General features: G+C 47.4%; 1 protein-coding gene across 1 annotated transcript in view; it reads left to right on the top strand.

The window, feature by feature from the left end:
• The first annotated feature begins 5,496 nt into the window (after positions 1-5,496).
• The window catches only part of LOC140216788 (chymotrypsinogen A-like), a 30,856-nt gene continuing 11,696 nt past the window's right edge, over positions 5,497-24,656 (top strand). The window contains exons 1-4 of the mRNA XM_072287338.1: positions 5,497-6,154; positions 9,631-9,763; positions 19,592-19,733; positions 22,597-22,739. Of these exons, the coding sequence (XP_072143439.1) occupies positions 5,868-6,154; positions 9,631-9,763; positions 19,592-19,733; positions 22,597-22,739 (705 nt within the window). The 5' untranslated portion in view covers positions 5,497-5,867. The remainder of the gene's footprint in view (positions 6,155-9,630; positions 9,764-19,591; positions 19,734-22,596; positions 22,740-24,656) is intronic.

Raw genomic sequence — 24,656 nt, 5'->3', positions numbered from 1 at the left:
AGAGAAATGCAGGCGTAATGAAACAGAGAGCGTTGTGGGGATACAATAGGTACGAGGTGATCGGGGGTATGTGGAAAGGTTTAATGGTACCACGACTTACCTTAAAAAGGCGGTCTTTTTCTTTAAATTAGGGGTACAATCAGGACTGGATGGGAAGCAAAGGTCAGTGGGACGCCTCGCATTGGGAGCCTACGGGATGACTACAAATGAAGCTGTGCAGGGTAATTTGGGCTGGACTAGTTTTGAAGTGAGGGAAGCTAGCAGTGACATTGAGTATGAAGAACGACTGAGGAATATGGAAGAAAATAAGTGGGCTGGGAGAGTGTTGAGGTATCTGTACAGGAAAAACATTGATTCACAGTGGAGGAAAAGAACTAGGAAGCTTACCAGCAAGTATACGGCCTTAGGGTGAGCAACACAGCAACCAAGAACGTGAAGCGGAAATTTAATTTTAATTATGGTGTTTTAAGTGCCAAAACCACTTTCTGATTATGAGGCACGCCGTAGTGGGGGACTCCGGAAATTTCGACCACCTGGGGTTCTTTAACGTGCACCTAAATCTAAGTACACGGGTGTTTTCGCATTTCGCCCCCATCGAAACGCGGCCGCCGTGGCCGGGATAACGTGAAGCGGAAAGTCAGAGAGCATGAAATATTCTTTTGGGTGGCAGCAATGGAAAAGAAGCCTGTCATGAATGAATACTTCAGAGGAAAAACCAAAATGAGGAAAGAAACAATTCATGATAAATCATAGGAAGCTTGTTACTTTTCGAAGCGAGATCAGGATGCCTTAGAACACGCACCTTTAAAGCGAGATATAAGAAGGAAGAAGCGTGTGCTTGCTGCGATAATGCTAGGGAAACGGTGGAGCATGTTTTATTACAATGTGTAGACATCTGCCCAGCGGTCTATTTAGGTGCCACTGGACTCCTTGAAGCCCTTTGGTTCAGCGAGAACAGGGGAAAGCAAACATGTCCGCAGTAGAGATTAGTAAGAGGCGATTGCAAGACTGGTGGAATACGAGTGTGGAAATGACAAAAAACAGACGTACAAAAACAAAGTTCACAATAGGTGGTCAGAAGATTTGGTGAGTGAAATTAATCGTTCGTTTCTTTTGTTTTTGATTTTTTCTTTTTTAACCTAGGTAGGGCATTAGGCAGTATAATAGCGAGAGCTTGGTGGCGCAACCCACCACCCCGTTCCAACGGGGACGCTCATAACTTCAATCCATCCATCGATACCGAAGCACGAAAAAGGATTCCCGCTGCAATACACGCCTCATACATTATTCGTTTGGCGGTGGCAATAGGATGTGTCAATGCTATAGGTTGTTCAATGATAATCGCATTACCGTCGAAAGTAATGTACACAATGCTCGTGTACCATGCAGTGTGTGCACGTTAAAGAACCCCAGATGGTCAAAACTAAACGAAGTTTCCAACCATGACGTGCTTCGTCAAGTGGTCGTATACACGGCGTTTTCTCTCTTACCCCCAACTTGTATTACAAACTGAAAGGAAGGTTGATTGATTGATCGAATGATTGATTGATTGCTTGACTGGCGTGCTTAGTGAGAAAACAGTGGTTTTCGTACGTATAACCACGTACTTTATTTTTCTTTCTGAGCCGCTTTCAATTGCTTTAGTTCAACTGGAAGTGAACAATTTTCGCCGAAGCTGACTCAAATCAAGAGATAAAGAAGTTCGACATTGCGCTTTAAACGTACCATTTAAAAGTAAAAGCAAAAACACTAATTCAGTCAAAGTACCTCAGATGGGGCCGAAAAACCGCTTGCCAGCTGTACGACGCCCCAATATTTTTAGGGAAATGTTACTTGGGAAGTGCGTTCAAATTTAGAGCCCTTAGTGATCCATTATCTTCTACACTCTCGAGAGTACACGCGTAAATCATAGTTTGAAATATTGGGCGTAAAGCATGTTGAGATAAAATGGACAAATAGGACAGTGCAAACTGCATTTATGTTGTTTCTTAGTTGCTCGTGTGTCTTGTGATTTCATTGACTGCACCTTTTTGTGTTCTGTCGTGCCAACCTTGTCCTAGGCTTTGTTCTCCTTCGTGCCATTCCCTGCAGAGTAGCATGTAGGCGTAAGACGCCGGCTAATCGCCCCGCCTTTTCAAAAATTTACTGGCCATCCCGGCCCTGTGAAAGTGGTTGCCCAGTGGAACTGTTCAAAACCACCACTACAACTGTTGAGTGATGGCAATGCTTTATTGCGTTACAATCCATTGACAAACGTATGCCATCTTTATGGCTTTTGAGTGATGGTAGTAATGTTATTTTAGAGTAATGGTATCAATGGAAGTAATGGTAAATCTGACAGCACGGCACCGCCTATAGCGGTGCGGCAACAACATTGAAATGTATTGCTAAGCAGGTCATTTTATATGTTATATAGGCTACTTTGCATGTTGCGTCCGTGATTCCAAAGAATATGTGCACTGTTCGCTTCACTTTGCTGAGTGCTTGTAGCCTCAGCCTTACCGTGTTCTAAGCCATTGCATTTTTGCTTGCTTACGGGGGTAGTTATTGCTTGCAAGGCTGGCTATATTATGTATGAAAGCATAGGGCCATGTCGGAAGCTGCTGTTGCCACGGTGGCTTGCGTAACAGTGATCTTTTCGAGGAAACATACGCAGGGAGCGCTACATGCTTCACATTGTTCTCAGGAGCGCCTTATCAATAATGATATGGTTCAGATGGTTGTTTTGAGCTTGTTCTTTATTGAAACGTGCGCGGATTTGTAATTGGTTTGGGGGGGGGGGGCGTGATTCCAAGAAATTTGTACACTGTACACTTCACTTTGCTGCGTGCTTGCAGCCTCTGCATTGCGGGATTATGAGCAATTGCATTTTTGTTTGCTTACGTGGGCATGAGCCATTGATGGGTCACTGCTTGTAGCTTCTGCCTTACAGGAGTAATGAGCCAGTGCTCTGCTCTGCACTGCCACCGGGATTGGCACACCATTGTTTTCTGTCGACGCTACGCCACGAATAAATCCCGGGATCCTAGTCTTAGATAACATCGCTGTAATGAAAAGCTTTCTAGCGCCTTCATTTTAATGGCAAGAGTACTTACCACCTTGCTGAACGGGTTCTTTCGGTGTTGTAATCATGCCGTCGCCACAACAATGTATTCGTTGAGAGTTAAAAAAAAAGTCGCAGTTTCTTCCGAATGGCGAAGCATCGATTGTGATAGCAAATTAGTGGACAGCTATATGAATAAGGAGAGTCGTTTCATCGGCCGTATAAGCTCGTAAACATAGGCATGCTATAGCTAAATTAACGAGCATGATGTCATGCGTGCACAAGCAACCGTGAACACATCTCAATCGATGACCGCAGAAACTCGCTGTGAAAACGATACGGGGAGAGGAAACGAGGCAGCAGCTACGAGCGAATTGACCTTCGTGCTGCCACTGACATCAGCGTGAATTAAGCCACGAAAACACAGCGCAGGGAGGACTCTGTACCCGTCACAGATGACATTCAAGATACAGTGGCCCCAGCGGGTTCGCGCGGTCAAGCGGGCCTCCGGGGTAGAATTCGACCCCCTCCCTCCCCTCTCCTCAAAGCTTGCACGCGACGAAAGGCGGCGCGCTTCCTCTCCACTTTTCTCCATCCAGCCGTGACTGCCGGCAAACCCTCGCGCGCTTTCATTCGCATATACAGCCTACGGCACGCGGCGACGATTATATCGCCCTTGGACTGTATACTGAACCTCACGGCGACGGTGACAGCGGAAATGCGATTGGAGTGTCCTTGTAATTGCTATAGCAATAAACGCGAAACGTACGTCATGTAGAGATCTCCACGGCACTCTACAAGCAACTGAAAACGCCAAAAAATTCAGTGTAGTGTGACTTGCTCAGCTATCGCAGTGAAATGTTGTCGCGGTGACGAAGACGACTGGAATCTTCACTAGATAATAAAATAAATAAACAGTACTCTGCTGAACAGAGCCCCTGGAAATAAAGGAATGAGTGTTTTGTGAATATGAATTTTCGCAAAAGAAATAATTTTAGCTAAGGACTGAGCACAAGAGGGCTCCCGGGTTTCTAGCAATCGGACATACACGTGAAGAAATTAGAGCAATTGTAGATGATTGTTCACACAAGAGGCAGAAGGATGCTGACGAGGGCAAGCCTGCCGGACATTCTGCCAGAAAACGATGTTCATTTCTACGAGAATTTCTTAATGAGCCCATATAGTTTGATCTTAGAAGTTATTAAGAAAATATGTTTCACACGAATAAGAAAGAGAAAATTAGGCTCCTTGATTAAGAAAAGGTAATGTCTGCACAACGTAGAATACCATCACCTTCTTGTGGTGCGTGTGACGCCATTATACGCGGTGCCCTGTTTTTCTGCTGATCGAAATCATTTCAAATCACTTTGTCACTGAAGCGAATGGCACACACAGCTTAGTTCGGTCGAGAATGGACGAGCAAATTACATGGCGAAGGCTGCAGACTTTCTCATAGGGTTGACTCGAGTTACTTCATATCGACAGCATTTCCTGATATACATGTTCCAGTTTACCCATTTATTTCATACTGCACGGAAATGTACACACTTAGAGCTGCCGACAACATTTAAATCCCGTGGGTGCAATGTACAATTGTGAAGGTGACCGAGTTGACCTACATTTGCACTGATGGGGTGAAAAATTAAGAGAACTGAGAGGTCAACCATTGGAAATATTGAAGCATAAATTTTCTTGGACTCGATCATAAAACGTGCAAAGTTCAGCGAACTGATTAACTTGACCTTCCTCTGTCCCTTTACGTCCTTGTAAAGGTCTCAGTGTTCTGAATGTCCCAACGAACTCGAAGGTACTCGCTTCGGGGAGTAGATTTTACGTTGCATAGGCAGGTTTCCATCGCGGGTGCGTAAAAAGACAATGGATTTCCCGAGCGCATTATCTTTGTATTTGAGCTCACTATCTCCGGAACGGCCCGCTAAAGATTAAAATATTTCCTTGCTGCTGAGAATGACATCCGGTGTGCTGATTTCCCAGTTCGTTATCGCTATATGTACACGAGGAGGGAAAGAGTGGTGCTGCGCCAGATAGCCACGAGGTGTGTGAGTCCACAGGATCTTGGGATTTCTGGCCGAAAGGAAAAGGAAGTAACATGCATATACACAATGTCACTGTCCAGTCACATCATAGGGATGAACATATTGGTGCATGTATTTGATACGTCCTGACATTTCTAAGGAAAGGTCAGAGAAGGTAACAATTTTCCGGAATATTACCTTCAAGTACTTTTCAGCGTAGAAAAGGGTGCGCATAAGCACGGAGGAAGAGGAACCTATAGGATAAATTAGCCTAAATTAGCGATTAGCTGTTCAAGGTGAGCATAGTAAGGAGTGATGGAAACAGCACGGGTAACAGTGGGGCAAGGGGGAGGGAGGTAGACTATAGTTGCATGCCTTGCTTATTTAGGTTCAGAGTTTTTCCTTGCTTGAAATGTTTCGATCGGTGAATTGAATCGAGTGAGTTATCTGGTCAGCCGCGATTCATCAATCTCAAGGCAATGAGCTTCTGAAGTACTCTTTGTTGGGCAAACGGGAGTTCGTTCGCTTAATGGGCCGCGGGTCCGATAAGACTTGTCATTACTGTCGGTGGCGTCAGCTGATAAAAGGAACTGCTCATTGTACTTCCCGTGTGCGCTACCTCTAGAATTCACATTCAGGGCTTCGCGAACGGACACGCTCCGAGAATAGCGCTAAGCACAAAATTCTGACTGTATTTTGTGCCGGTGTAGACAACAGACGCCTCAATCAAGGTGTGTACAGGAACTCTGTGAAGTCTTCGTAGAGGCGTCGGCGTCGGCTCTCGCCAAAACATGGTTATGTCATCGGCTGGTGGCGCCGTTGCCCTGGCGCTGGCTTTCTGGGCAGCTGGGCTTGCAGAGACCAGGTCCGCGCCAACCTTTGAGCAGTGCGGAAGGCCGGCCATCGAACCAGTGCTAAATGCCGAGGACAGGATCCTGGGCGGCACTGAAGCAGCTCCCGGAAGCTGGCCTTGGCAGGCTGGCTTCCAGCTGCACCATAATTTGAACTTCGAGCGCCACTTCTGCGCCGGCACGCTAATTGACAGACGCCACGTGATCACGGCCTCGCATTGCGTTCGGTAAGCTTTTGAGACACGCATTGAACACACGGCCCCATGGAAATTCTTTCGACAGGCCATTTATTTTGAGAATCCGAGATTTGAAAGCGTTCTTGTCTATAGAGTGCTATTGATGCATGACCTTTACCGTGTAAAAAATAATGTTGGTGCTAGTTGCTGAAATTATGTGTTAGATATGTGCAAAACGATTTCTTAAATTTACCAAATAGATCACTTACTGACCGCATTTGCACTTGGACTTGGAAATTTCGGATGCATTTGCGGGAAAGGCTCGTACACACATATAAAAAAAGTTGCTGCTAAGATGTAAACCAGACAACACTAATGTGCTGCACATTCGCGGGTTCCGGACACAATTCAGATGGTGAATCCTGCTCCGGCGTTTTAGTACTGCGCGCGTCAGTACGATTTGTATTTCCCGCCACAAACTTGTGCGGCGAGGCAAAATTTACGACCGAATCTCCAGATATTTGGTCGCAACATCAACACTGTTTTTCTTCCTTGGAGAGACGCTGAAGAGAAACACATAATTAGTATAGACTGGTAATGTACTCTTTTAAAACTCTGTATGATATGTCAGTGTAACATGTTGATTATTAGAAGGTAAATCAAAACTGAAAGTAAAATTTTTGTTTAATGCGCGCCTAAACGCTAGTGAATGCACTTCACTGGGACATCACACACAAATTTCAAAGAATTATTTTGTATTTGCGCCGATAAAGGGCTCAGGAAATGTTCTTCAAACTTGCTAAGTTCAGTCCTCACCTCTTTTGTTATACAAGTAGTTCGTATTTACTGATAAAAACTACGGCCACCTGTAGCCGTCAAAATCCACATCTCTGTTAAAGGCGCGTTCACAGTGGCGGGAAAACGGGCAACGCAGAACGTTTTCCGCGAGCCGCCTCCCGCACAAACCGGTTTTTCTCCCGCAGACAGGCTGCTGTGCCGTCCCGCAGAGCGATGGGTATTTTTCCCGCGCCGCTGACGAGAACAGCCAATGGGGGCCGACCGCGAACCGTGACGTCGGTCCCAGTTCAGTGACCCCGTCGGCGGAGGCAGAGGCTGCGCGCGTGCTGCGGGACACTCGGCGGTTGCTTTGCCACCATGAACATGCGACTTGAGGATTTTGAGCGGTTCCTGGAATGTATTCGGTGCTATCCTTTTCTTTATGACAAGACGCATTGCGACTATAAAGACACGGATGGTAAGACCAACCGATGGGAATTAATAGGACTGGAGTTCGGCCTGACTGGCCCAAAATCGGCGCTTCCGTGCATTCCGTGCACGGCGACGGTGCAGAAGCAGCGAACAAGCAAGTATAAGTACGTTTACCGTAGCCAACAGCTCATCGTTCGAACCAGCCATCCTCGTGACAACAAGGGCGACGCGAGGAGAGCTAGCAGACGGTCAAGACGACCACGTGGGAAATCTGGTGTCACATGATTATCCCCTTCCCTCTCTGCTCGTTAGGGTCCTCCCTCAACGCCTCCTCTCTCTACATTCCAAGACAACCGCAGCGAGAAAACGCGCGCAGTGTGATCGTCATTCCGAGCAGCTGCGACGCAGCATCGACGTTGACGCTGTGCCGCTGCGGGAAGTCTCCCGCTAGTGTGAGCGCGCCTTTAGCGGTTGCAGAAACTTCAAGGTGACGTCACCACCGTCCTTTCGTTGGTGCGCCTATTTTGTTTTAGCAACTCTCCTCTCATAGTAAGAGGGAAGTATTTGGTATTGTAAGAGGGCATTTTACCACTACAATGCAATTTCTCTTTGTTGTCTCTTTAAAACAAAACGTACCATTTCAAACCTTCTTGTGCGAATGGGCAATGTATTTCTCTATATAGGCTGTTATTTTGTTAGCTTTTTCCTGAAAGACCGTCTCATTGTTGTATTTTAGAAGGACCGTACCACTCACTAAAGAGAATTCTGCGATACCGGCGCGATAGGCGCCGGTATGCTTTTAGATGAAATGCCTATGTGACCTACCTCATCGCCTAATCTGTAGATAATAAGTACAACTGCAGTGGGGTGGTCTGATAAGAAGATCTGAAGTGCTGGCCTGGCTTTCTATTGTATTGCAGAGGGGAGCCCTGGTTTTGTAAGGAATTTATTCTATCAGAATCTTGACATTTAATTGTGACGAGTTGGCAGGTACACAGAATAATTTTCATATACTCTGCGATATTTTATCTCCTGCAAAAATCGTAAGAGGTCGTTGAAATATTGAAAGGAAGGATGGCCATTAATCGAAGCCTTCGAGAAACGCATGGACGTGTTAGTATATCATGTTGCTCGTGCCATCTACTCGATATTCAGTGTGGGACGATTAAGAATTATTGGGCACGACGGAGGGCTGTGCCGAGGTGGGGGGGTGAGAGTAAACGGTGAGCACAGGCTCTCATCCAGATCTTGTACGTTGTGTTGGGATAGTCAATATATAGGGCAAGCAGAGAGCTAGCACCGTAACATTCTGCATCGGCCAGTGCGTCTGGCGATGTATTTAACCCGAAAAAAATAGCTGACAAGGGAGCTGAGTGGCTCATTCGTAGTTACCTAGTACCTGAAGATTGCAACAAGCTTCTATAGGTTTTACAGAGGTTGTGTACGGTGCCGGTCGGCGAATCTTCTCTTAGAAGTTGTAGGAAATCTGGAAGACCTTTAACTATTGCATTACACTGATGCATAGCCCTTTCCGCATCACAGACGAAATTCGCCGGGTGAGTTACTCGTTACAGTGCTTAAGGCGGCAGACATGACCTAGTTGTATTTCGCTGGAACGGTGGCCACTGGCTGTGATGACAAAGGGGCCTGTGTATCTTGCCCAAATCTTTTGAAACAAGCCACGCTTCCGTCCACAAGAGCGCAGTGGCGCCCTTCGCGTACGGCGCATGCACATGTTGGTCGTCATAACCGGCCTCTACACGATTTTGGGAGACTGCTACGCGGAAGCGGGTGCTCCGTCAGGCCTCCTCAGCGCGGCACAGCGTTCCGACAACGGGACGACCCGCGTTAAGAGAGAAGGGAGGAATGGTGTCAAATGCACGAAGTTGTAAACGGATGTAAACTAGGTAAAAAGAGCTACAACCAGTGGTTTCGTGCTCTGTAGTGTTAGCGATACACAGTAAAATGCAGTCCCAGCTTCTGAGCCTAGAATCGACACACGCGTACATTGCAAACATGTTAGTGCGTTTGGTAATGCCATTCGTCTGGGGATGACATAAGCTACCATGGCGAAACTTGGCAGCAGAAAGTAGTAGAAGCTCTTCGACGATGTCGGCAACAAGGTGGCAACCACGATCGCTAAACGTGGTGTAAGGAGGCCCGTGGCAAAAGAGTGACATAACGCGGCACGACGCGCGAGGAGTTGGCAGCCGTACCTGAAGGAAGTGTAGCTGTTTCAGCGTATCGTGTCAACCTGTCTCCAGAATGCCTGGAAATGTCGCATCGTGTTCAAATCCGACGCCCGCTTTGTGTCGCAGGTATCTTCCTCCAGTGGTACATTTCCTAATTCGGGTGCACCTGGGGTCTCACTCAAGGGAAGCCACGGACCCAGGAGAAATACACGTTGGTATAGAGCACGCCTGCGAGCACAGGGCTTCTTTCAAGACATACGTGAGTGCAACGTATTGTGAGCCTGTATCGCACAGAAGGGCTGCCTATGCTCTCTAAACTACCTTCACTTCGCGTGATAGTGCGTTGCGCGTGCGTGTTTACGTGCGCGAATTTTCTCTTTTTATTTCTTTCAGTTACTTTGTTTCATTCCTACTCTCTACTTGCAGTAGCGTAAACGTGTAGCTAGGCTGATTCTTTCAGTTAGCATTAAGCCTTTTCGCAGTCATACTACGACAGAGAAAGCGTAGGCGGAGAAAGTAATTAAGTCGGACAGTCTTGACTGTTTCTGATATACAACGAAAGGCGAGTATTCTATGCGAAATCTAGAAACTCAAAAAGAAAAATCAAATAGCTCTGCTTATTCATTGGAATAGAAATCCGAACCTGGTACGCCGTCCGAGTGTAAAGGCTGACCTAAGTATATGCATGATCACACACGCTTGGCCTCATTATGTTCCTTAGAATCATACAAGCATACTAGATTCACCCGGAATGGCGCAAAACAAGAGTGCTCTTAAAGAAACCCCGAAGTATGGAAGCTTTGCAATCAGATTCCAACGCCCTCTTCTTAGAGAAGCAAAGGTTGAACTTGCGAAGTTTTCAGAACTTTTACTTAACCACAACTGTCGCAATGCGAAAAGATACTTTGCAATCTTTGACCTCACAATGAGGTATGTGTCTTGGAGTTTCAAGTATGCGAAATAAACATATTACCGCGAAATAAACGAAACTATAGTGATTCTCGAATACTTCATCAATCTAAACTTAGTGCGTCTGTTTACTTTGCTTTTAGGATAGGTGAGTGCGATGAAACACACCGAAATTTCGGCACAGCGCAAGATCGTTGACTCTCGACTAGTGTATACAACTCCATTGCACAGTAGGATATCATAACCTAGCGGTGTTTCCCGCTTTACGGTGTTTCGAGAAGTAGTGACGTAGCGAGGCTGCAAGTACGTGCCGAGCATCACACTCTCGCCCCCGTTCATCGCTCTATAACACAGTGGAAAGTGTGGCCCGCCATTCTGAATGGCTGGTCGCATAGTGCAGGATCTCATTGACTTATACAGTAGAATAAATTAGGTTCTCACTCACAGCTTAGGTGTGTTATACCTGCACATTTCAAATATTTCTCGTGTAGCAGTCTTTCCCGCATTAAGGTTAATCACTGCGTAAATACATACGTGTGCCCCGAGCGCATGACATATGCAGCCATAATTTTCAGCACTTAATTTGCTTATTATAACCGAAACGAGAGAAAATAAGTTACTCTCTATGTTTAACTGCCCTTTCATTGAAAGTTTAATTTCGCCAGCTTTAACGAACATTTTAATTATCCGATCTTTTTATATCTTGGTGCCTTGAAGACGATGATAAATAAAATGAAATAAAAGGGAGTTATGTACACATATATGATCTTCAGGAAAAGTGACTTATTTCAATCGTAAGCATTCAAGCAGTTTGATTGACCTCGTTTTTTAATATAAATTTATGCAACGAGACGTGTCACTCGCATGTACATCATGTATGCATGTGTATTGAATGGATGGATGGATGGATGGATGCTATGAGCGTCCCCTTTGGAACGGGACGATGAGTTGCGCCACCAAGCTCTTGTTATTGTATTCCCCAGTGTCCTACCTATGTTAATGAAAAGAAAAAAAAAAACAAGAAGAATTCCCATCCCCAATCTTTCTGAAGCTCTATCGGGAACTTCGTCTTTGTATGCCTCGGGAGAAAGACGAAGAAGTGGCTCTTGTGTGGAACCCCGTTTTCTACTGTTCTCATTTTGCGAGTATTTTTGCGTGTTTTCGGGAGGCGCCGCTTCCGAGACCTTCGGCAATGGAAGCGGAGTCAGCTAGACGTCCGGAGGAGACCGACGTCACAGCGTCGAGCGCTCCGAGGAAGCGCAATCACCTGATGAGCGACACAGGCAGCGAGGACACCCTGCTGTACTACTCTGCTTCAGAAGAAGATCTGTCGGATGACGGCGACTACTTGACAGTTGTGAGGCAAAAAGGAAAGAGGAGAATCGTCACTGCCTCCTCGTCTTCAACAAGGACGACGGCGGCAGCAAAGGCCCATGACACGGCTCATACCATCCTCTTCTTACTCGTGACGCCGACCGACAACCTGAATCGGCTAAACAGGCAAGCCGTATCTGTAACACTAGAGGCTGTTGTTCCAAATGAGATCACGGATATGAGAGTTAACACCCGTAAGAACATTCTCGCGGTTGATGTCAAGAACAGAGCAGCATTGGATATCTTGAGTGCAGTGAAAATGCTGGGCAAGATAAATGTTCGCACCATAATACCACAGGACAGCAATACTATATCAGGTGTGATTTATGATGTCGATGAGTCAATCGACGACAACGATCTGCCTATTTTGGTCAAACCCGCCACAGCAGATGTTCCTATTACTGAAATCCGTCGCCTAGGAGATTCACGCTGTGTGAGGATAACTTTCAAGGGAGGTAGCTTGCCGTCCCACGTGAAAGTTGGATTTTTTCGTCATCCAGTGCGACCGTTCGTTCCAAGACCACTTCAGTGTCGTAATTGTTTGAAGATCGGGCATGTCAGCGGCATATGCAAAAATTCGACCGTGTGCGCGAGATGTTCTGAGCAGCACAGTGCAGATGCTTGCCGTGCGACTCACTTCAAATGTGCCAATTGCTCCGGTCCCCATGAAGCATCGTCGAAAGACTGCCCGAGACACAAGACAGAGCGGAAAGTCCTCAAACAAATGGTGAGAGACAACTCAACTCACAGAGCGGCCGCCGCCAAAGTACGACGGCGTAGTGTCCGCCGTCACCGTAGACGATCCTCGTCTACTAGAAATACTGAGACCGTCGCAAGACAGCCGATACTTCCTGAGGCTGGTGCTCCCAAGGCGCTCACCCACACTAACAACACGGTGTCTGATGACGCAGTGAACACCTCTACTGCAAACGACTGGCCTGCACTTCCGACATTAAGTCCTCCAGCCCAACAAAGGTCGATGGTGGACTACCGACGAACCAATGAGGGCACAGATCCCGTGCGAGGTCAAGACAAGCAAGTAATCGCCATAATAAGATCTCTAATGAATGTCATTCGCGTGTTGATAAACGACATGCAGACGCCATCTGCTCGAGCTGCACTACAAGTGCTGGACGGCCTGGATCCGGTTCTTGCGAGCCTCGAGTAGCAAGCACAATGGCTCTACCGCGTCAGCCGTTCTTCAGACAAGTCAAGGAAGCATCTATTATGCAATGGAATGCCCGTGGCCTGAAATCCCGCAGTGATTTTCGTCATTACGTTTTCACCAATCGATTCCCCATTGTTGTCGTCTGTGAACCGAAGCTACAGACACCCGTCCGGATCTCAGGCTATGAACCTCATGTGTCATCGACTTGTACTGACATTAGCAAAGTGACCATCTACATACGGTGTGAATTGACTTATGTTGTTCATCCAGTGCGGCCACATGACACTAATCAGTATGTGTGTTTGACCGTGAAACAACAAAACCTTGCGTTTACTCTAGTGGGCGCTTACCTTTCTCCATCAAGTCGTTTTGATAGGCAGAGATTGAGTGACATTATAGATGCGACACCTGGTCCATGGATTGTTGTTGGGGACTTCAACGCGCATCATTCACTTTGGGGAAGCAACAAGATAAATTCGAAAGGAAGAAACCTCGTGTCCTTTGCTTGCGACCATGAACTTTGTTGTCTAAATGATGGCAGTCCCATGTTTCTGCGCGGCCGGACATACAGTAGTTGTTTAGACTTAGCATTTGTTTCGCGATGCCTCGCTCGCTGCGTCCATTGGTTCGCAGATATAGAAACCCACGGAAGCGACCACATTCCTACCTACCTGAAGATAAAAGGCCTCACCAAATCCGTTCCATCAAATTTTAAACAAACAATAGATTGGCCCGTGTTTAAATCCCTTATGGAAGACGCATGCCACGAAGGCATTTCGTCCACACTAGAATTTGAGATCGTCAAGGCTATGCAGGATGCTATGCGCTCATTTCGGCCATTAGAGAAATACACAGATTTTGATTCGGAAATACAGAGCCTCCGTGCAATCCGCTGGCGAGCGGAGCGACGGTACCGACGGACTAAATCACTCTACGACCTTACAGAGGCCAGGCGCATTCAAAAAAAAATTCAGCGTCGCCTTGCTGTACTGCACAATCAACGCTGGAAGTCGTTTTGTGAGTCTCTCGACCCACGTAAACCTCTGTCGGTTGTCTGGAGAACAATCCGTGGTCTTCGAACAGCTCCTCAACAGCGTCGTCCATTTAAGTCTGTAGCCCTACATCAAGGATGCCGAGAAGTCGAGGTAGCCGAAGGTTACTGCGCAAGGATCGCGGGTCCGGCGCTCACGTATTCACCTTGCGCACCTATTCCCATTGTGCCCCCTTGCTCCCGGCATCCTCGTATGGACGCTGCTTTCTCCATCGAAGAACTGGAGGCCGCACTTGCTGGTTGCAGGCGATCTTCGTCACCAGGAAACGATGGCATCACATACTCTGCGCTTGTAAACCTTGGTCAAGAGGCCAGAGATGCCCTTCTTGGCCTATACAACGCATCATGGCGTGACGGCTTGGTCCCTACAACGTGGAAATCCAGCCGACTTGTTCCACTCCTCAAGGCTGGCAAATCCCCGTTGGAATTGTCATCTTACCGTCCAATAGCACTGGCCAGCTGTGTCGGCAAGGTAATGGAAAGAATGATACTTGCACGGCTAGAATGGTACTTGGAATTCTACAACGTCTATCCAGAGGTAATGGCTGGTTTTCGACGTGGCCGCTCGTCAAAAGATAGCGTTATCGACCTGGTAACATACGTACAACACCAGAAACATCTGAAACGAATCACTGCGGCCCTATTCCTTGATGTTAAAGGTGCGTACGACGATGTAGATCATCAGGCAATTCTGGACGCCTTAGAAGCTGTAGGGATTGGTGGACGCACCTTTCGCTGGATATGCAACTATTTGCATGGATAGGATAGGAATAAACTTTATTTGTCCAACGGTTGTTGATGTTGGTGCCCGGGGCTAGGCTGCCAGGGGTCCATCGCCCGAGGAAGATCTTTCGAGATCCTCGGCAACGGCCCTGGCCCGCTGGACGGCCCACTCCTGGTCTTCGGGTGCCTCGCTGAGGAGGGCGGCTTGCCATCTCTCAGCGAGGCGCCCCGCTTCAGAGGGTTCCGCTGTTCTATTCCCCCTTCCTCGTTGTCCTTGTTCCACGTGGCGTTGGCATTCCCAAAGCACATGGGCCATATCGGCCCGTTCGTGCTCGCACCACGGGCAGCCGGGCGACGGGTGCAGCGCGGGCCACAGGCGGTGCAGGTGGTAGGGGTTGGTGAAAGTGCCCGTCTGCAACCGTCTTAGGTCGACCGCCTGGGACCTGTCTAGACGCCCGTGGGGTTGTGGATATTTTCTTCTTTCTTTCCTGTAGTGACCAGTCACCTCTAGATCTTTCTTTATTTTGACTGAAGACGGACCAACGCCATCTAGCTATACCAGTCGTGGTGTACCGCAAGGCGGAGTACTCAGCCCTACCCTTTTCAACCTGGTGCTCGTTGGTCTCGCTGATTCGTTACCGCAAACTGTACAGCTCTCCGTATATGCAGACGACATTTGCATATGGGCTTCAGGCGTGACACGTGTACAAGTCCGCGCACGACTTCAGAAAGCCTCAACGGCTGTGTCAAGATACCTAAGAAGACAAGGCCTGGAGCTTTCTGTTGATAAATGTGCAGTCGTTGCTTTTACTCGCAAATCGATGTCCCCGTATGCTTTGCGGATTAATGACCAAATCATACGATATAGACGAACGCACCGATTTCTTGGCGTCATCATTGATAGAGACTTGTCTTGGAGCCCTCACATCTCGTACATGACAAAGCGTTTGACCGCCATTGTGTACCTTCTTGCGTTTCTCGGCGGGAAGTCCTGGGGCGCAACAGTACCGTCAATGTTGCAACTATATCAAGCACTGTTTTTGGGCTTCCTGCGGTACAGCTTACCTGTAATAGGTAATACTTGTACTACGAATATTCGCAAACTCCAGAGCGTGCAAGCCCAAGCACTCAGGACTTGTCTCGGTCTTCCCAAAACAACGTCATCGATTGCGACAGTGGCCATTGCCAGAGACGCGCCTCTGACAGTCTACATCGATACATATGTCCTGAGAGCGCACATCCGACACCTGACTCGGATTCCCTCACACCATCTTGCTTGCTTGCCAGCAAAAAGGCCACTTTCAACTTTTGCTAAAACTATTGTAAGACATCAGTCGTACTTGCCATCAGAATTTACGCCCGCTTCACGATTGTCAGATCCATTGTGGTGTCTGCACCGGCCGCAAGTGCAACTGACAATTCCAGGAGTCAGAAAGAAAGCTGGAGCGCCATTGCAAGCTTTGAAGCAAGCAACTTTGGAGCACATTCACAACGTGCACAGATTCCGGGAACATGTATACACAGATGGCTCAGTAAAACTCAACAGCGCTGCTGCTGCAGTCATCATCCCGGCACAATCTGAGGAAATCAAATTAAGAACTTCATGTGTGACCACATCGATGGGTGCAGAACTCGCGGCGCTCCGTGCTGCACTTGATTTCATTAAGCAGAAACCACCGCAACAATGGACTGTCTTCAGTGACTCCAAGGCAGCCCTTCAGTGCATACGAAGCCCAATGCGCCACGGACCCAATGAACAACTGGCCTCAGAAATTCGGCACATATATCATCAAAGCTATGATAAGGGACACAACATAATCTTTCAGTGGCTTCCAGGACATTGTAACATCAGCGGGAATGACCAAGCCGACGAAGCCGCCCGATCTGCACATGAAAGTGGTCAACGAGTCTTCATTCCGCTTTCGCGAACAGACGCTGCGGCTGGGCTGCGATTGATGTCCCGTGAGTGTACTTTGCCCCTGTGGGACTCAAATGTTTTCACCATGTGTCGGTTGCGTTCGTTGTCTCCGGACATACGGATGCACCTCCCGCCTGGATTACCACGACGTGAACAGACCATGCTTTACCGTCTGTGGCTAGGCGTTGCCTTTACAAACGCCTATGCTTTCCTCATAGGAATGGCCAACAGCCCCACGTGCGACACATGTAACATCGACGAGACGCTCGCACACATTATCTGTGTCTGCCCGCGATACAGTGCTGAGAGACAAGTGATGTGCAGGGTACTGGACCAGCTGGACAGTCGTCCACTTTCAGAACTAAAAGCTTTAGGCCAATGCTCCGAAAGAACATCCGCGTTGAAGGCCTTACTCGCGCTATTAACGTTCTTGCGGTCTACGGGGCTTCACGACAGACTCTAAGAATGCCGCCCCCTACCGTTCTGTAGTGTACGCGCTTTGTCCGTGCTTGTCTCCCTTTCTATCTCCCCCTTCCACTCTGTTTCTCTTTTTATCCCTCTTAACCCTTCCCCCTGCGCAGGGTAGCCAACCGGAGCTACCTCTGGTTAACCTCCCTGCCTTTCTCTGCATTATTTTCTCTCTCTCTTGTATGCCTCCGTTGTTTGTCGTTTGCCTACTTTTCTTCCAACAATCTTGCACTCGCCTCTTGCTAATCTCTATTGCGGACATGTTTACTTTCCTCCTGCTCCCGTTGAACCCAAGGGATTCAAGGAGGCCAGAGGAGGCCGAATCAAACGCTGCGCAGATATCTTCACGTTCCAATCAAACATGCTCCATTGTGTCGCTAGCTTTACCGCAGCTGGCACATGCTTATTCTTTCTTGATGTGTCTCTCTTTATAAGTGCCTGTTCTAAGGCATTCCGATCTCGCTTCGAAAAGAATTGAGCTTCTCTTTGAGCCATCATAGTTTCTTTCCTGAGTTTGTATTTCCTCTTCAGTAGTGAGCCATAGCTTGCTTCTTTTCTATTGCCGCCTTCCATGAGATTATCTCAGCCTCCCTGACTTTCCGCTTGACATTCTTTGTTGCTGTGTTGCTCACCATACAGCAGCGTACTTGCTGGTAGGCTTCTTAGTTCTTTTCCTCCACTGTCAATTAACATTTTTCCTGTGTGAATACCTGAACACTCTCCCGGCCCATTCACTTTCTTCCATATTCCTCAGTCGTTCTTCATAATCATTTCACCGTGAGCTTCCCTCACTTTGAAAGTTCTCTAGCCCATATCACCCTGCACAGGTTCATTTGTAGTCTTCCATGAGCTCCCAATGCAAGGCGTCCCACTGACCTTTGGTTGCCATCGAGTCCTGATTGTACTCCTCACTTCCAAGCAAACAACCTCATTTCCAGATGTAAGTCCTGGAATCACTTCACCTTTCCACATATCCCGGAGCATCTCGTACCTCTTGTATCCCCATAGCGCTATGTGTTTCATTATGGCCACATTTCTCTTCTCCTTTGCTCTTATTTTCTTCCTGTGTTTTCTTACATCATTTGCCTTCGTCTATCCATATACCAAGATATTTATATTCTTTTACCCGAGGTATTTATTTCCTGGCCCTGTATGAGAATGTATGCAAATGGAGGCGCCCTCTATTGCTCTGCTCTGATATACAGTATTAAGAGAAACACCCTAGAAAGCAAGAAGCCACAGAGACACAAAATGCATTCAACGGCATAAAAAAGACGAATATCTTACAAAGTGTGAAAAAAAAAATTGTTTAACACCGGAATACGGCCAATGTATTTTTTTATTTCTTTCTATGCAGTCTCGCTCTTCGTGCCCGCTCTTCATTTCGTTGAATAATTGCCTGTGTTAAATTCCCTGTACCATATTTATCATGAGCGGTCACATGCCATCCTCGGCTTTTCACGACATTGCTGGAGTCTACAGGTTGCTCTTCCGTATGGTACACTGAGCTTTCATGAGCCTGCACCTAGCAGTTTGGCTGCTCGGCCTACCGGGCCCGAACTCTGATTGAATACTTGGCTAAGGTAGATGTATACATATCAGAGAAGTAACTGTTTCAGTCATAACGCCTGCGGAATCTCTGACTGCGTGTTAAATACCACTCTGGCTTTTATATTGTCGCACCGTCGAAAAGTTGTCGTACCACACTCTGAAATATGCTTACCCCTTTCGTGGCCTGCACCCATCTTGCGTGAACATTCTCTATCTAGGGCAACGCGCTCGATAATTTCCTGACAATGCGCTATTTCACGTTGATAAGTGTACGCCGTTCGTGGCCTGAAAGTGTCGTCATCGTGAAGTGTTAAAGTAGATAACAACTGTTGTTTCGTGACAAGATCAGCATCAAAAATGCAAATGCACGGCCCTCTCTTACAGAGTGTTACATGAGCCATGGCTATGACATTTCAGGTGCTTCACGTTCTTTTTTATCTATCGAAATTTCTGGAGTCAAGGAACTCTCAATATCGATTGTCAGTACAGCTAACGCAGGCTAGGTGCTGAGCTACCCAGCGCCGACATATGTCGATGTTCCTCCCATTTCAATGGGTTGTGCACACGACTATAGAAACGCTCTCGTGCCGAAACGCAGGACTTATTACACTCGGATAGACTGCTTTATCGAAAAAGTAGTAGAGAACGTGTGAAAATGGATGGGAAAGTGAACAAACAAAAAGGAAGAGGTAAGTGTACTAGAAAACATTTTTCCCGATAGACAGGTTTCGTGAGGTTTTTGCCGCATTCCACACCCTCTCATCAGTCCAAATTTTGGTCTTTTCAATTGATGTTGCAGATTTCTAACTTGTTAACAAATGTTGCGAACAGTGCTTATTTAAGGCAACATACCTCGGCACTGATTTACAAGGCGTCAACGGTAGTTTGGGGCGTTGGAGAAGCCAAGTCGTGCTTTTGTGCGCAGAACGACATCGCCATCATCAAGCTCGACAGAGACGTTCCCCTGAGCCGGTTCATCCAGCCAGTCTGCCTGCCTAAATACTCGCTCAACGACACCTTGCCAGGAAACACCGAACTTTATGCTACTGGCTGGGGCAAGATTGACGGTGAGTATACAGCGCGATGGATGTCTACCTATATAGTCTGATAGCCGATTGCGTGTTTCATAAAAAGATCTTCATTCTTTCCTGCTTAACGGTCATCCGAAACTGGTGTAAAATGCCTATGCACCTATGCAGAAAATCTTGTACATACAACGAGAAATGTCAAATACGCTGTTAAAATGCGAGAATGTTTATGTTAGCCAACATACAATCAACAAAACCACAATACCTAGTGTCGTTTTACTTTAATGCAGTACGGCTTAAAGGGACACTAAGGGCAAATATTAAGTCAAGCTAAAGGGATAGATTAGTGCTCGAGAATCTCTAAGGCGTCAATATTATCGCGAACAGAGCCTTAGTTATCGAGAAATCGAGGTTAATGTAAGACATGATTAGAGACTCCCCCGGGACATTCAAGCAGTTGCCCGATGACGAAAGCACTTCTCAGTTAAATTCTGTCACTAGTAGTCAACAACTCATTGCACAAAACATCCTCGTATTGTAATATAAGACGAAATAAAATGCTGCTTGTCCAGTTGTATTTCATGTCTCGACAACAGAACTAATTGAAATAACCTTGACAACGACGCGGTCGAAAGGTTTCCTTTTCGCTCGACTCCGAGGCCACCCACGCTTTCGCGTTTCAGTAGTCATCGCGTAGTGCTGCGCTGGTTTTGCTGGCGGGCGAAACTCGCACGAACTGCAAGTAGCAGAGAATTCAACTTCCACGTGACTTCGCGAGATGCCCGAACGGTCTACACCACTCGGCCAAAAAGCAGCTGCAGCGGCGAATCCGCCGCATGCTGCCGTTCCGACTTTATCTGTCTTTAAAACCCCTTAAACTTCGTAAAGTAGTGACAGTCTCCTCCTCCGCCTTCCCTCCTCCTCATTTCTTCTCTCTTTCACACTCCCTCCTCGACCGTGGCGCCACCTATAGTGCTCGAGCGTAGCAGCGGCGCCAACATGCACTCTTCGCCACTCCGTAGACGGTTCACGAGCAAAAATGGCGCTGATGGATGGTGCGAGGGCCCACATGATGCTATTAGGCCAATAGCGACGCCGCGTCGGCCTCGGCCAGAGCGCGCGAGGAGGAGGCGGCATTCTTCAAAGCGTAGCACTACTTTACGAAGTTTAAGGGGCTTTATCGGTCTTGCCTCGGTACCGCCGTCAGTCGGACGCCGTTTCACTCACCGACGGCAGTAAAGGGCGGTGATAGCGTATGCAACGTCACCAATCCCGCGTTTGGGTGGCGGGAGATTTGAATTTCGAGAAAGGTATTCGGACGCTTCAGATGCAATTTCCTCGTAAACTAAATCTTTTCCTGGGATAAAACGAGCGTTGCGAGGTTTCTGGAATGGTATTTAAACAGTACACGTCGACCTATTATTAGCCTCTAGTGTCCCTTTAGGGAGGAAATCAATGTTGTGATCACGTTTTTTTTAGTGGCCGGAAACATTGTGCAGACGAACACACAACAATCTCATTGTTTTGTTCACGAACTTCTGGGAGCTGTTCATACGAGCTGGGCATGTACCGATTTTTGCGAATGTGTCTCTGTTAGCGTAGTACTTCGTTTCCCTACAGTGACTCTGCATAACCCTGAGAAGATAGGTGGTCAGATGGAGGAGAAAGAAATTGAATGGCTGGAATAAAACAACTAGTTTTGCGCGCCACTACCACTTACCGCCTCTAGAGGCCCGACGGGGTGTTTCCCCTCCCCCTCACCCCGCAAAAGAAAAGGGTAGAAAATGACAAATATATTCGCGGAATATTTCATGGTAGCAGCACGCTCGTTGAGTCATGGCAAGCAGCATTCTACAAATGGGTGATGGACGGGGTCACGGCGAGTTGCGTAGCTGACTTCAGGAGAAGGTCGCGACCTGTGACGTTATTGAGCAATCTTGTCTTACAGCTCGATACGTGCAATTAGGACCGGCCATGCGCAATGAGTGGCGGAGAGGTAGCGGGACGGAGTGGGATTATCCTTGGGGGAGATTCTGTCACTAGGAAAAATGCATTGTGAGGCGACGACCTGGGGCCATCTTTTCGCGGCAGTAAATATGTAGATTTAGCTGCGGGATTTGCTGGAGATATTAGAAGCAAGTGCCTACTGCTGCTCCATATCACTCCTATTAAATGGTCCAGGGTGCTATCAGTGGTGAGTGTTAGTAAAAACTAATGACCAACTTGAGAAAAAAAAACGACAAAGAATCAAGTTGTGGACGATGGGATGTCAAGCGTGGCATCCACGGGCAGTATGAATACGTGTGCTGTAAAACATTGCATTAAAAGCGCGGGGGGTGGGGGTATAGGCGTCGAGAATAAGCTGCTGGAGAAAATGGAGTAACTTCAGGGTCTCACAACGGTAAGATTCCGCGGACGCGGGAGTCGGCGCTGCTCTAACGGACGCGTAGTGGCGACAAGGTGTGGAAGAGGTTGATGCTGAACGATCATGGATAACACAGGGGACTTCTCACTCATGAGAGGGTGCAATGATGTCCCTGCTTGATGAAGTCGCTACGACGGCAATGGTACCCGTGCCATGACTAACTACAGCTTCGGGTATGAGTGAGACACCAAGCTCTGAATGTACAATGCTGACACACACACACACACACACACACACACACACACACACACACACACACACACACACACACACACACATACACACACACACACACACGCACACGCACACGCACACGCACACGCACACACACACACACACACACACACGCCGCAAGTGTACACACAGATCATATTTACAACAATATATCTGCAACTGACTGTGATTAGACTGCGGACGTGTGTGTGTGTGTGTGCGCCTATGACAAACGACAGCCGCGACCAATCAACGCGCACGCAGGGGACACGGACGGGGGCATGGCCGACGTCCTGCGGCAGCTGGAGACGCGGACGCTGACCGCCGACGAGTGCCAGCAGCGGCTCAGCGTCAAGTTGCTCGACACCATAATCTGCACCGAACACGTAGCCGGCTCCACTTGCCACGTAAGAACCATCCAATATCAAACTGCTCGCCGTCTGCTTATAGCAGACGCCCTAGCAATTTCTTAAAAATTATGAGCATGTTCTCGAAACACAAATATCGATATACATAATCTAATTTATCTGCTTTTATTATGGAGAAACATGATTTTGCAAGAATGACGTGTTTAGAGCTCATAAAATTTGTTATCTGAGTCGCAAAATTCTATTGCAATGTTTATTTAATACCCTAAGTGATAACGACAAGACTCACATTTTCATACATGATACCTCTGCGTTTCAAGGTATTATTCAGTTACACCTTTAAGATATTTATATCTCGTTTCTGATGTCTTTTTTGTGTCTCCTTGCTTCATTGTGCACCAAACTAGAAGGCGTGAACGCTGTTTTTTGGGCACGGGTTGAAGATTGGGCGAGTTGGTAGCGTTGCATCGTGAATCTGTTCACAGCGCACACATAATCAGGAAAAGGCATATTTCACTCTACCGGTCCCTTTTCCTACGCATGTGTGCGCTGTGAATATATTCAGGCTACTTTTCGGGCACTTTACTAAATAATTGAATGCAATAAATATACGGTGACGCGCTCGTGCAGCCTTAACTTATGGGCGTAGTTCACAATCACACTACAATCCATTCGCTTTAATAGTGCACGTGGGGAAAAAAATAAAAAGTGGAAGACATGGCAACAAAGAAATAAAGTAAAGAAGGACTACTAGTGTTGAAATGCGGGCTTGTTGGCACGGCATCTTGGAATACTGTTGTATTACATACGGATGTGGATGCAAGAAGGCATATAAGAGACAGACACAGCGCCGTGTCTGTGTCTCGCATATGCCTTGTTGCCTCCTCATCTGTATGCGTAACAACGGTACTCCTAAGTCCCGAGTTCGCAGCCGAGCGTAGCTTGGCTTGGAGGGACACTAAATGCAAACATTAAGTGAACGTGGGCCTAAAATATCATTCTAGCATAATCGCAGCGCTTGTTTCGTGCCAAGAGATGACTTAGTTTAGGAGAATATTACGTCGGAAGGAAGATAGAGAGAAAGAAAGAAGCTTTATTGGAGCAGTGATTCTTAATGATGAGTCACGATGGCCGGGTCTGGGGCTTCCGTTGGCCGATGTATTGCTCTCGTCGCACGGCACGGTGCGCGAGTAATTTCTGGCTAGTCGGATCCGGGTTGAGCAGGTTCGTCTACCATTCCGTCGCGTATGTGTTTTCCGGTGCTATACACACGAAATTGCGATTGTGCGTACAGGAGCTCAAAGTGTGGAGTAAATTTCCCGTTGGATCGGAGAGTGGGCGTCGTGGCGCTGGATAAATGTCCAGGTAATACTTGGGCGCTATAACGTAAAACGATTCCAAACTTTTCTATTCAAATTCTGCTATCAGCCCTCCACGATTGGTCAAAAATTTTTTTCGACCACCCCCAGTTCACCTGTCTGTCACGCGACGTCACGAAAACCGCGATACCTCCCCATCTGATATGATGTGTACACACTGATTGTGCATGATTTGACAGAAAAAAGAAAAACAGTTATTTCTGATTCGACCCTTTTTCGCCATTAGCCCTCGGCTATAGGTAAAAAGTTTTGGGTTGCACCCACTTGAACTGTCTGCCACGCGACGTCACAAAACCGCAAGAACTCACCGCGTCAAAGTGACGTGTACGCGATAAAGATGCATTAATATGCCGAACAAAACTGAATTTTTTTCGGAATAGCCTCAGGTAGCCCGTTCCAAAAGGAATAAAAGATGGCTGCCGCCGATCGCTCAGACGCAGGCTACTCGCACCTGCCGGAGAGCATGGGTGTGTTTGCGTATAATAAGACTTCTTGCCTGGCCGTGTAACGTTTTCGAGCACTTTCGGCACGTTTACCTCCTCATTCTGCCAACTCTTCTTTGCTGAGGGTCCATTTT

Source organism: Dermacentor andersoni, chromosome 3 (assembly GCF_023375885.2).
Source record: "Dermacentor andersoni chromosome 3, qqDerAnde1_hic_scaffold, whole genome shotgun sequence".
Taxonomy (NCBI): domain Eukaryota; kingdom Metazoa; phylum Arthropoda; class Arachnida; order Ixodida; family Ixodidae; genus Dermacentor; species Dermacentor andersoni.
The sequence above is the reverse complement of the archived record's forward strand: the minus strand, read 5'-3'. Positions and strand labels throughout refer to the sequence as shown.